Raw genomic sequence first — 13,473 nt, 5'->3', positions numbered from 1 at the left:
TTTCTTTTTTTAATATGAGAAATACTAGATAATATTTGTAGGTTGATGAAATTGATACAGTAGAGAAGAAAACAACTGAGAGGATGCAGGAGGGAGAAAGGATAATGGCAGATGCAAAATCCTTGAGAAGACAAGAAGAGATGAAGTCCAATACCTGAGTCCTCAGATGGGAACACAGATGGGTGATCTACTGTAACAGGAGAGGAGAGGTAGGGCAAGTATTGGGGCACCTTCATGAACTATATTTTTATTAGTTCATCTCAAATTTGCATTAATTTTACAAGCTGCTACACCACAATATCAGTTTCTACTGCAGTGAGAATCAACCAAGATCTTGCATCTTTTCCCTGTATGTTGTTGGTAGGTCACCCAACCAAAATGCTCTTAATTTCTAAGACCAGGTTCACTAAGGACATCACTTCAGGTTTATGTTAATGCATCTGGAACATTTAGTCCTAATGTACCACCACAAGCTAATAGTATAGGGGACCCAAGACCATCTCATCACATTACAGAAGGCTCCTCAAACTCTTCGGCTGTGGCCATGACCTCACTTTGCTTACAATGTATGTAGCAGGTACAGTATTTCAGGCCATATACTCAGATGACAGGCAAGAACTGTAACTCTATTTCCCTATTACTCAACACAATCTCTATCTTGATTCCCCTAGTTCTACTCTTGTCAAAATGTAGCCAGAAAATGTCATATCTACATAAATTCAGGTTTTTAAACTCAGGTAAAATTTCCATCTCCCTATCCTTCTCCCTGAGACCAAAACTAAGTTCTGAAGGCTGGACTGAAATTGAGGCCCCAGGGAGAAGCCCAGGAGGGTCTATGGCTGTCAGCATTGACTCCTATTAGCAAGTCATATGAAGTAATAGGTGTAGGTCCCATCATGGCCTGTCCCTGGTTCTTTATCCATGTACTCTGCATTTTCCCAATCCCGACCTGAAGGATCCTAGTCTATCAGCCGTCTCTCAGTTATTTTCTCACCTTGCAGGGGGAAGTGAAATTTTTGGAGGTTCTCAGGTACCTCTGTGATGGCAGGAGGCTCAGGGAGTTGCCTGTATCAAGACCATCTTGGCCTTGAGTCCCCCTGCTCTGCTATTCTACTGCTACTGTTGCTGCTCCAAGTCAATGTGGTGCATGGGATTAGGGAGCTCTAGGACTTTGCTCACTTTCAAGGTCCCTCTTGAGAAACAAGATGCAAGTGACATTTATTTTTAGATGCCAAAATTTATCTGGATGGTCTATCATCAATTTGCCCAGCTCCCATGCTCAACAAGTGGGGTAGTGAGTGGAAAGGTCTTGGAGACATTCCACCTGTCCAACTATCTTGATCTTCTTTACAAGCTCCCTATCCTTCACTTTGTCCAGTGAAATCCTTGTGGAGTGTCTTTCATTAACTGCATTCTTCCCCAATTTTTTCTTTACTGCACACATTTTGGCTTTTGTTATATCTTCCCCTGTTGTCTACTTTGAAATGGAAAAGCTGAGAAGTGACTCTGTTGTATGCCTTGGCCTCGCTTCTCTGGAGCTAAAAGTTAGTCTAGCTCTCCTAGCTACTGCTTGAAACTAGAAGGAAGGTCATAAGGAGGCCAGCAATTACTAGGAATAAGAAAAACTTAAGTTATTATCAAGATATTATCAATCTTACAACCACATGAGCTTGTTAAGGCATGTTTTTCCAAGAAGGCACTAGGTTTGCCATTGCACAATACATTTAAACTTAGTCTGTTTTATTAATACAGTACATTGTCCTGTAATAATCAATTTGACCATCACATATATTTATCTGCACACATTTGTCTTCTTAACTATCAAACTCTTATTTATCCTTCACATGTTCCTTCGCTTATAAAGTTGAGTTGGATTTAACATAATTTGAATGACAGTAAATTGGAATTCTCTTGCTTTTAAATGTTCCGCTGTTATTTTAAGCAACCTTTGATGCTAGAAGAAAAAAGTGTGCATGCTAATAGGTATACATTTAATAGATACAAGACTAAAACCGTAATAAAATTTCATATTTGTAAAATTATTTAGTTTATAAAACGATTTTACATGCATTATTGTGTTCTATTCTCCAGCAAGTGTCTACTGTAGGTTGAGTTAGTGGGTCAGTCTTGATCTCACTGAATGAAAACTCAACATTTTTCTACAAGGAACAGACTATTACGATTTTGACCTTTGGTTATGAAGGCAGAAGAGTTCAGTGATATCCTAGGTCACTCTTTGTCCATGCATAAAGTTTATTAATACATTTCAATTTCTCTGCAGTTTATGGATGCCAAACACCACAGTATATGCTGCTGCTCATCAAGTATGTCATGCGGCACAAAAGAGATCAATTATCTTTTGCTTGTCTCTGTGCTTTCACTGAAGCAGTGTTAGGACCTGACATCATGTTAAGGATGCTCTGATAATGCTTAAAGCCAATTGAAGTATAAGAGCTGTCCAAAGGATATGAAGGATCTGTTTTTCAAGTGTCCTGATGTGAGCAATGCCTAAAGAGAGCTCTCCCACAACCTCACATTCTTTGTAACAGGATAGGAAAAAAAGTGGTAATGTGTGTATTGGCTGTAGCTTTATCTCTTTCAAATTAAATGAGATTGAGATGTTAATGAATGCATTAACATCTGTAAGTTAAGGCAAGTCATCAGCAAATGTCAGCTATTATTATTATTAAAATTGAGATAACAAAGTTAACATTAGAGTAGCAAATGGAAGTTAGAAAATATTGGTTAGCATCAAGGTGATGATATTGGGAGACAGGGCCCCTGGCAGAGCCCCCTTGATTGGGATTAGCACTCTTATAAAAGAGACCCCAGAGAGCTGGCTCATTCCTTCTACCCTTGAGGACACAGTGTAAAGACTGTCATCTAGGAGGACGTGGGCCCTCACTAGACAACCATTCTGCTGGTACTTTGGTCTTTGACTTCCCATCTTCAGACTTGTGAGAAATACATTTCTGTTGCAACGAAGGGAGGGAGGGAGGGAAGGGGAGGGGAAAGGGGAAAAAGGGGAGGGGAAAGGAGGAGAGGGAGAGGAAAGGGAAGCAGAGGATGGATACACTAGTTAGCAGAATATTTGTTACAAGATTCACAGGATGTTATACTTTTGTTTTTAAATTTATCATAATTCCCTCTGAAGTGAAAATCTAGAATATTAAAATACTACCTGGTATATGATCTACTACATATATTTCTAATTTTGCTACTTATAGGTATATAATGTAAGGAGTTATTTTTCTTCAACTCAAGGATCTGATTCATTTTTATAAAGTTGTTAAAAGGATACCTAGAAAGTCATTATTAAATTTTAAAAGAAGGTTTGAAATACTATTAAGGGCTTATTTTATGTTACTTTTGTTTAGAAAGAGTGTCCAATAACATTGAGTTTGACTTGAAACAAAAATAACTCAGGGTCTCCATTTGCTGGTTCTCACTTGCTAGGTTAGAGGGGCACCTGCCACAGCTCAGGATCCTTAATTATTTGGTGAGGAAGAGTCCAGACCAGTTGCTGTGTAGCCTTTGCCTTCAGATAGAGGAAAGTACTTGCAGAAGAAGGGACACATCATCAAGCCAATAGCAACAAGCATCTTCTGAGCACTTCCTATGTGTCAGGCCCTCTCTGCACTCGTACCTGATTCCCCTATTTAATCTTCCCAACAACCCACTTTGCAGATGAGGAAACCTAAATTTGGAAGGTTTACATAATTTGCCCAAGGTCACATTGTTATTAGTGCCCAGGGGACAAAAATCTATCACAGGGTGAATACTCAATAGTGTTCAGTGTCTCTACCCAAGGAACTTTGCAGCAAATCTTGTTTTAGAAAGCGTTACAAGCCCTTGATTCCTGAGGTGCCTAATTCAGATGACTTCACTTTTACAAAGCTAGCTTGCTCCATTTTTTTCCCCAATGTCCAAGTGTAGACAGAAAGGAAAACAAAGACCATCGAAATTATAAAGGTGATCTGGGCAAAACCTACCTTAGAAATTCATGCCACACACTTCATACTTGGAATAGGGTTCTTTGAAAAACTTCCTTAATTTTCTGGTGTTAAAAGAACACAGTTATAGGCACAAATTGCACAATCCATATACCTTCTCATTTTGCATAAACTTGATTAAAAATAAAACCACAGTAAAATGCAGTTTCTCACTGATTTGAATCTATTGGGAAGCCACTCTGGATAACCCAAGATCCCAGTTTGGAGAGTGAAGAAATGTAAAATTCACTGTTTTCTGAAAGAAGACTTTAAGTTGCTCAAGGTCATATACAACATTAGTTTATTAAGCCAGATGATTTCTGTCCACTATACTACATAATTCCTGAAAGGAAGTATTTCCTTTAGGTATACATTGCTAAGCAACATCTTATGCTCAGTTTTGGCTACGCAGATCATCCATGATCATTCCAATAACCAGAAAATGATTACAATACATACTGGCAACAGTTCTTCCCTATATTACAACCTATAGGTGCTCTGAAGGTGACCTAACCCAGAATGTGTAAAAGATAAGCACACAGTTCTAAGCCCAAAGTGCTTTTATGATCAGATATCCAGATGGACTAAAATATTGTTCAGGTCAGTTGAAAGTTGCTTTAGGAGAAATGTTTGAAATCTGGCCCTGGAACAAGAAGAGTTGGATCTATCCCTCAAAATGTCATTTTTTCCCCCCCAGGCTTTATATCAAACACATAAAATATAACAAATAAAACAAAACACAACAAAAGCCCTTTCCTTTGTTTAACATAGATCAAATAAGTAGAAAGGCAGCGAACGCTAGATCTCACATGGGGGAAAAAAGCACCACCACCACATGTTTTTGTCAGCCACCCACCAGTTTAATGCTCTCTAAATGAACATATTTCCAGAAATATTATCCCAGAAATTTTATGGATTCCAGGCTGTACCAGAAACATTATAATTTGAATCCCCCATTCTTTGTTTAAAAAATAATGCCAGTCTTGGATTTTAAATGAACATAAAAAAATTAGCAGATGTTTACAAAGTACAAAGATGATAAGTTTATGGAACTCTGCTAATCATTGCTTTCAGGAATAATCAAAGTTCTCTAGCCCTTATTAACCTGCACCTAAATCCATAGAAGCAGCAACGTTCTGGAAGATTTCAGAAAGACTCATGATGATGAGACAACTGAAATTTGAAGACAAATACCAAAGTAGTCACAAAATCTTCTTCCAATAGCAATAATCTCTGCTTCTCAGTAAATATAACAAAAGGAATTTGAGAATTCTGGATTTGGAAGGGGTCTCTGAGGCACAGACAGAATATGGCTTGCCAGCTCTATAACTCCTTAGTTTGTAGAACCAGGATTAGAATTCAAGTCTAATACTCAGGCCCACGGGTGTTCCATACTGTCATTCACAAACTCCCAATAATTTCATCGTCAACTGTAAAAAAATAAAATAAAAAAAATCCCTGCATATGTGCATAGGAGACATATATAGATGTTTATGCAGCATTGTTTATGATAATTGAAAAAGTGGAAATAAATGTCCTTTGGAAGGAGAAAAGTTCAAATGGGGCTTCTTCATCTCACCCAATACCATACACCAGTTAAAGTAAATCAATTTGTGTTCTATGCATTAATATGCATTTTGTTGCAGAAATAAAAATTATACAACAGAATACTATGATACTATGAAAAGGAAATTGAAAGATGTTCCCCCACAAAACCTTCTTATATGCAAATGTGTATTTTGCTCCATAAATTCTTACCAATCTCAGCATGTTTTCACAGTTCAAAAAAGCTCCAAATAATCAGATGGAAGTTATGTTTATTACTACAATTAAAAAGTTCAAGGCTTCTCAAAACCACTCGCATCTACATGCAATTTCTTCCAAACCTTGAGCTGTTGGTGTCAATTGCCTCATGCAGGACCTATTAATAAAACTTATATTTACTTGCTTTCTGTGATTATCAACTACCTCTACTTGGGAGACAGAGCTCTCAGGACATCTTGAAAAATAATTTTTTTCTCCTGAATTACATAATTCTTTATTAATATGTTACATAAAAAGGAAATCTGCTTTAGTATATTGACCAAATTCAGTTAGATAATTATAATACAATTTGCTTCTTTGCGTTGTGGCTATGCTATGTAGAATCTTTAAATGTTAGAGGATGCTTTAGTGGCTGCTATAAAAGTCTCATTTTACAAGATGGCCCAAAGAAGAAAAATGACTTCCCTAAAGAAATGTATCTAGTAATAGGCAGACCTGGGATTAAGACCCAGGCTTCAGACTAGAGCTCTTTACAATACATACCACATTACTTCTTGGGCATCACAAACTGCATCTACACACTGCTCAGTCCCAGAAGAGAAACTGATCAGTTCAGCAATGAAAAAAAAAAAATTACCAAAAATCCCCAAATGCTAGTTCATTGCCGTAATAATTTCAAGTCAATTTGCCAAATACTCTTTCATTTTTCAAACGGTTACGCGGAGATTGATCTATCTCTATCTATCTATCTATCTATCTATCTATCTATCTATCTATCTCCCTCCAATATAACTCTGGGGCTTTGTCATATGTACATGTATATGAATTTTATATACATTTCAGTTGTGTATATATTTGAGGGGTGTGCGTGTGTGTGTGTCTGAAGTCTGAGGACTGTAATGATACCTTGGGAAAGTTTCTTGTTGTCCTTATGTTTCTGAATCTCCATCTGGAAAATAATTAATATCCATTACATAATATATATGGGAGCATTAACATGCTTGACCCAGTGGGCTATTTAAACATGAGAGCATTATAATTGTTCTGCAACAGATTTGCAAGACGTGATTTTAGACATGCCTTTGTCCAAAGGGAAAATCTCCCCCAATGTTTAGAATAAGTCTTCTTATGGGACTGAAAGGAGCAACATGTAGTAAATATTTTCATCTCTGAAATCCTCTACTCCTGGGGAATAAATATTGACTATTTTAACTTTCTGGTCAAAGCATTCTTACTCATTGCTGTAGGCACTGTAACAGTTTAAAATTAGAATGTTCAGCATTTTCCTTCTAAAATACATTATTTTCCCAAGACTCTGATTTTGGAACTGTACCAAACATTTCCGGATATATCATTAGTCATAGGACAATTTTTTAAAAAGTGACTGTCTTCAATTCTGGTATGTTGTCCTTACACATGCAATCCTTTCCTTTTTAAATTGTTGTCCATGTATATCTTAGAATTAGTAAAAATTTTTAAAACTGTAAAGCAATAAACATTTTGGGAGAAGCACTTTGATCCTAGATCTTAGGTAATTGCCATTATTTTTCACTATAAGCCAACCATATCTTTGACTCAACTGTCATGTTTTTATTCTCTTAATATAATCAAAAAAGGAAAACATTCTATAGGAAGTCATTTCCTTTTTATAATGCAATCCCAGATTCTATTTAGCTTATTTGGTTTGTTTATTTGCTTTCCCCAGGGGCAAAAATATGTTATTTTATTATTCTGGCTTAAAAAATATTAAGTCATAACTTCTGATTTCACCAGTAAAACTAAACAATTTTGGCTCTAGCCAGGTGTTGGGAAAACTCAAAAGAAATTTAGGTGCTACAGAAAGAGAGGTTAGTAGTTCCAATTGTTCAGCTCTTGCCTTTAGAGTATTCTCTGAATTGTGCTGGAGTATTGTTATTGCGTTGCTGTGAACTACTGCTGCCAACTTCTACCCTAGAGATGGCTATATTTCAGAGATGAGTGAAATGATACTTGTAAACAAGTTTATAATCATTAATAAAGCTTACCAAACAATTTAAGCTCCTCAGAAATACACATCCACTATTATAATTCATTTTCTATTGTTTATTTAATTACAACCTTTAATAGAGACATGAAGACTTTTAAAAATGTATAAGAACTCTAAACTTAATTAAATTTGATTTCATGATGCTTATTTGGTTTTTGTAAGTTTCAGGCGTCAAATTATTTCTCCCTAGAGATCCTGGTGAAATTCTACCATTGACTGTTCCAATGTACTGCTTAAAAATCCCTAAGAATATTTTTCTTTAAAGTTGACAACTGTGCACTCTGGGATCCAGATGCTATATTCGCAGTATGATGATTTTGTTCTGTTTTCCACACATGGCCTTTTCATACACTGTCTCCCAGGGATGAAAAATTCTGCCTTGAATGAGAAGTTTTAAACCTTGCTTGAAAATAATAAACACGATACTTTACATGTTTATGGCCATTTAAGTTAAAAAACGTGCATTTACATGTATCATATTTTTTCACTCTCAAAATTAGTCTTGTAAAGGGAAAAAAGGCATTAAGTAATTCAATAAATTGTCTGCTGCATGCTAGCCACTATGAAGGGACTGCATGATAGACAAGGCAGTCCCAAAACTTAGAATTTCCTTGGGAAGGTAAGACACGACAGAATTAAAGGCAATAGGGCTAGTACCTAAGTGTCTCTTCCCATTGAGAAATAGAGGGGCAAAAGGAGATTTATGCGCCGCATTGTGCTAGGAAAGGCACATGTATTATCTCCTAAAACTCGAAACCCATGTTTGGGGCGTGGTCTCCACACGATCTGCACAGTCTACCACAGTGTGAGTCCCCACGGGGGTCCTTTTGACGTCAAGCCCATAGAGTCGTGATGGAGTATTAGACATGATGTAGAACTGGCTTTTTTACTAGTGAAAACACTGAGACTCCGGGAGGTGAAATGACTCGGCCAAGGTCACACACACTGATAGCGGCAGAGGCGCGGCCGGAACCAGGTCTTCTGATGCCAGCCCAGTGCCTCCCTACATCTCTACTCCGTGTTAGTTTTGGAAACTATTTGCTTCCCTATCGCCCTTCGTCTGGGTGGGAGATATCATTTTCAGTCAATTTACGGGCTTTTCGAAAAGAGAAGGGCGGATACGAGGTTGGAGAAAAGTTTGCTTTCGGTCAGTGAAGAGGCCTAATTCGTTCCAACACCATTTATGGACCTGCTCGTGCCAGGCACTGGGAATCCAGGACACAGCGAAAACAGATTCCCTGCCCTCAAAGACGCCCTAGTTAGGGGCGTCTCCGGATCTTTGATGACCTCCTCTCATGAGCGGTCCCCAGCCCTCCCCAGGGCTCACCTGCCGGCCTCTGCCACGTCCCCAGGACCCGCCACTGGGCCAGGCCCAAGCAGCATCAAGTCCCGGGCCTAGAGTCCCCGCCATCGCGCCCGCGTCGCGTGCCTCCAGTCGCCACGGCAACCAGGGAGGCGCTGACCCCTGACCTCGAGGCCCCGCCCCTTCACGTTCCCGAGACCAACATGGAGAAGGCCAACCCGGAAGTGCCGCCGCAGCCGCCCGTCCGGGGTTAGGAGCCGCCGGCCCAGCCAGGCCGAACCCAGCGCCCGCCGCCCTGCAGCCTGCGGCCCGCGGCCCGCCCCGCGTCCCGTCGGCGCCGGGGCGGCCGCGTCCCCCGCCCGCCTCCACTCCACCCCCGGCTACCCGCCCCCGCCCGAGAGGAGGAGCTGAGGCGAGGGGGAGGAGGAGGAGGGAAAGGTTTGCGAGAGGGAGCGAGGCCGCGTTAGCCGCCGGCGGTTCGTACAACCGGGGTCGGGAGGAGGAGCCGGGCCGGGCCCGTGGACGAACGCCGGGCGGGCGGGAGGCGCGGAGGCAGCGGAGGCTGCGCGGCCGCAAGGAGGCAGGCGGGAGGCCAGGGGTGCAGAATTGGGGAGGGGGGCTCCCTCCACCCCCACAGCCCTCCGCCCAGGTCCCGGTGGCCAGGCCTCACGTGCCCGCAGGCCTGGGGAAGGTGGAGACTGGAGCGGGGGTCCGCGCAGAGGCCTGCACGGCGCGGCCAGGTGATGGTGGGCCTGTGTGTTTCTCCAGAAGAAAGGGGACCCCCGGAGCGGCTGTGCCCCTGGGCTGCCCCTGCGAAGCGTTTTGACATCAGCCATAGGGAAGTCGGGGAGCCCTGAGCCTGCCTGTCTCCGTTAAGTGCCCTTAGGATGCAGTGATTAAGGAATTAGGCTCTCCCTCCGGGAGGGGCACTGCCTGTGCTTGTGAACTCGGATGCAGAGAAACAGGACAGGATGATGCTGTCCGAGCAAGCCCAAAAGTGGTTTCCAACCCACGTGCAGGTCACAGTGCTCCAAGCCAAAGATCTGAAGCCAAAAGGCAAAAGTGGCACCAATGACACATACACTATAATTCAGCTGGGCAAGGAAAAGTACTCCACCTCTGTAGCTGAGAAAACCCTTGAGCCAGTTTGGAAGGAGGAGGCCTCTTTCGAGCTACCTGGATTGCTAATGCAAGGAAATCCAGAGAAATACATTCTTTTCCTTATAGTTATGCACAGGTCCCTGGTGGGTCTGGATAAATTTTTAGGGCAGGTGGCAATCAATCTCAATGACATCTTTGAGGACAAACAAAGAAGGAAAACAGAGTAAGTTATGTAATTTATTTTGAATTTGGGGGAGTTTATGTCTTATTTATGGTTTTTCTGTTCTTGGAAATTATCCGTATACTTCGGGCGTTGGTTTTTGGATTGAAATATGATCCAGTTTTAAGCACCGTATTTGCATGAATCTGAAGTAAAAGTAGCACTCGTGATGAAATATTTTTTAAATGGAATCATTAATGATCCCTTATTCTTTCTGTTTGAGGTAAACATCTGTCAAATAATTGAATATTTTGCGGTGGATTTTAAGTAAGTTAACATTGTTTCAGTATAAGAGGACTGGATCACAGTGTTGACCAACTAGAACTTCATGTAAATTGTTATGGATTTTAAACGTTACAATTATCAATGAAATGGAAGATCAGAAATTAAATCTGGCAATGTAATGTTGATGTGTCACACTTTGTAGCTGTCGAAAGATAAATTACCAGATTTAGAACTCAGTATTTCATTTCAACGTTATAAACACAGCTTTCATTTTAGCTCATTTTTCGAGGTCAGTACGCCTTGATGGGAGTCTATACCTGTTAGAAAAAAAAAAAAAGTTTTAAAAGTGTGTACAAACATCCTCAACTTCGAATGCACTAACATTTTCCTTTGAATTTGCAATTACATCAGAGTTATTGTATTACTTCAGAATTGGTTTTCCAAAGCTATTGTGTTTAGACCATACTAAATGCTGTAGAATTGGAGGGAATGATAAATTTTTGTGATGAAATGATTTGATGACATCTTCAGTGGCCTTTTCAGTATGACTGTTGAGCTTGAGTTAGATATATTTTAATTTAAAAAATCATAATATAAATTAACACTAGGATATTGTGTCTTAAATTGAAAAAAAAATGCTTTTAGAGGTGGGTATACTCACCCCTTCCATCAACTTAAAAGGACATTATATTAATGAAATTAGTGGGAGAAAAATACTGGTTGAACTTCTAAGAGTACTTTCCATTTCCAAAATAGTGTGGGTGTTTCGTTCAGTAATAACTGAATTTATTTACTGTTTAAAAAACTTTTTTATAATGATATTTTTATTGAAGTTTATGTTAATTCTTTACATTTTAAAAAACTGTCTCTTGTTCTATACATTTCTGCTCTCAGCCTTCTCTTGATTGGAGTTTGTTTCATTTCAAATCAGGTCTTTACCTAATATTTAATATATGTAGAGTAAAAGTGTAGACAGATCAGAAATACTAGGAAGGCAGGAGGAAAAATGGTACTATTTAATTGAGATGAAAATATTTTAGAAGGAGGGAAAAAGTTTTTTTTTTTAAAGTGTAAAGTTTAATATATATCAATGATTTGAATAATAAAATTATTTGATACCTAAAGAGTGGCATTCAGTTTCCTCTGAGGGATTCTTTATCAAATTGAAAGTGAAAAATGGATAATTACCAAATAATCTGTTTCAAATTGCCAATTTTGGGTGACAGTAAATATTTAACATGTTTTGAATGTAAACTATTAAGTATATTGCACCTTCAAATTCCTCACTTCATTTATGGTACTTTAATATTCATGGATCATGTATTTCAGGCCTTCTCCGAAACATAAATTTTCCTAGTGAAAGTAGGCCCAAATGTGAACCCAAGGAGTCTGAGGATGAAATAACCTTTTACGGTTTCTTCTTGTTTTACTCCTAGTCCTGGGCAACATCACAGTTACAATACATTTGCTGTGAGCAATACTCTTATATTGTGGTCTCTCCTTACAGAAATTCCGTACTGGCTATTGTATAAAATTGATTAGAACTTAGGGGAAAAATGCTTTTAAATGTTATCAACAGGGTTTGTGATGTTTTTGCATTCAAAGTGATTTTCATATGTTATTAAACCCCTAACATTTTATTTGTGGATAAATGGGGACCATGTATTTGATGAGGTATCTTTATTGGTAATATTTCTAGTTTTTTAATATATTTAATAACTTCCTTTTCTAGCACAGCTGTACCTGTGGCCCAGTAAGAGACAGACTTGAGCCACTGGTATATTGCAAGAAAGATATTTAATATTCTGCACATTGCTAAACCTTGTCAGCATATTCCCAAGTGCTTTTTAGAAAACTGTTTTCAGTGATGAGGACTACCAACTGACTTAGAAGTCCTATGAAACTGCTGGATGTGACACTTTTTACATTTTGATACTGAAGATGTATGTTTACAGTTTGTCTTCCAGTTGCGTCATGATAGGTAAAGAAGTATGACAACTAAAATTATTACTTTACTTATTTTCTTACCTGGAAAATAAATTTTTTTTTTCTCTCTTCTCTTAAGGAATGGGGAAAAAGGCCTGAGCCAGAACCCTTTGAGTGGGCCTGGGAAGAGAACTTCTGTATCTCCTCCTTTAGAGGATGTCTGGGTTGGTTCTGGCATGAGATTTAAAGAAATAATACAATGTTTAGTAATAGAATGTTAAAATCATTGATGCTGTTACATAATATCCATTGATTTTTTACAAAAGAAGTAGGTGATGTTGACTTTTTTTTTTTAATGCTCATGAAGAGTAATAACTAGAGTCTCTAGAGTTAGCTATGACTCAAACATATGCAGATTTTAGGATGTGTGTGTGTCTCAGCGGTGCACCTGTGTCCTGGCCTCTGGCACCTTTACTGCCAATTTTGTCCCATTTCTGACCACACAGCACCAATTGCTTGGGAATAGTTCCCACATGTGTGCTGGTTTTTGAACATGGACCTGTGCCCACTAAAAATTGAACAGAGGCCATGTACAGTTTAAATCCAGTACTCCAGAGGTGAAAAAAAGTCAGCTAGTCCAGTAAGCTCCAAATGCTGTGTCTTCATTTTATCTTTCTGAAGACTGGAAAAACAAGTGCTATCTCCGAAATGATTTGTGAAGATCTCATTAAGACTTCCCTATTACATCATTTTCAAAACAAAGCAACTAAAGTTATTTGTCATTGCTACATTTTCAATGAGTATGTTTGTAAAAGTTCTTTGTAGTTTTTTTCGGGGGGTGGGGAATGGACATTATAGTGTATTTACACTTTGTAATCAAATACTGATTTGCTTTATTCAGGTTTACACAGGTCTT

General features: G+C 39.1%; 2 protein-coding genes across 5 annotated transcripts in view; one reads left to right on the top strand and one right to left on the bottom strand.

Annotated features, from left to right (window-relative positions):
• Window positions 1–9,219, bottom strand: part of LOC107130900 (protein CASC2-like) — a 160,927-nt gene extending 151,708 nt beyond the window's left edge. Inside the window, 1 exon segment of the mRNA XM_065521463.2 lies at window positions 9,110–9,219. Within this exon segment, the coding sequence (XP_065377535.1) occupies window positions 9,110–9,165 (56 nt within the window). The 5' untranslated portion in view covers window positions 9,166–9,219.
• Window positions 9,220–9,279: 60 nt separating this feature from the next.
• Window positions 9,280–13,473, top strand: part of RAB11FIP2 (RAB11 family interacting protein 2) — a 41,948-nt gene continuing 37,754 nt past the window's right edge. For all 4 annotated transcript variants that reach the window (XM_005566550.4, XM_005566549.4, XM_005566553.5 and 1 more), the window contains exon 1: window positions 9,280–10,409. In XM_005566550.4, coding sequence (XP_005566607.2) covers window positions 10,057–10,409 — 353 coding nt within the window. In that variant the 5' untranslated portion in view covers window positions 9,280–10,056. The remainder of the gene's footprint in view (window positions 10,410–13,473) is intronic.

The sequence above is a fragment of the Macaca fascicularis genome, chromosome 9 (assembly GCF_037993035.2).
Source record: "Macaca fascicularis isolate 582-1 chromosome 9, T2T-MFA8v1.1".
Lineage (NCBI taxonomy): Eukaryota > Metazoa > Chordata > Mammalia > Primates > Cercopithecidae > Macaca > Macaca fascicularis.
Note: the sequence above shows the minus strand (reverse complement) of the source record. Positions and strands in the feature narration are given on the sequence as shown.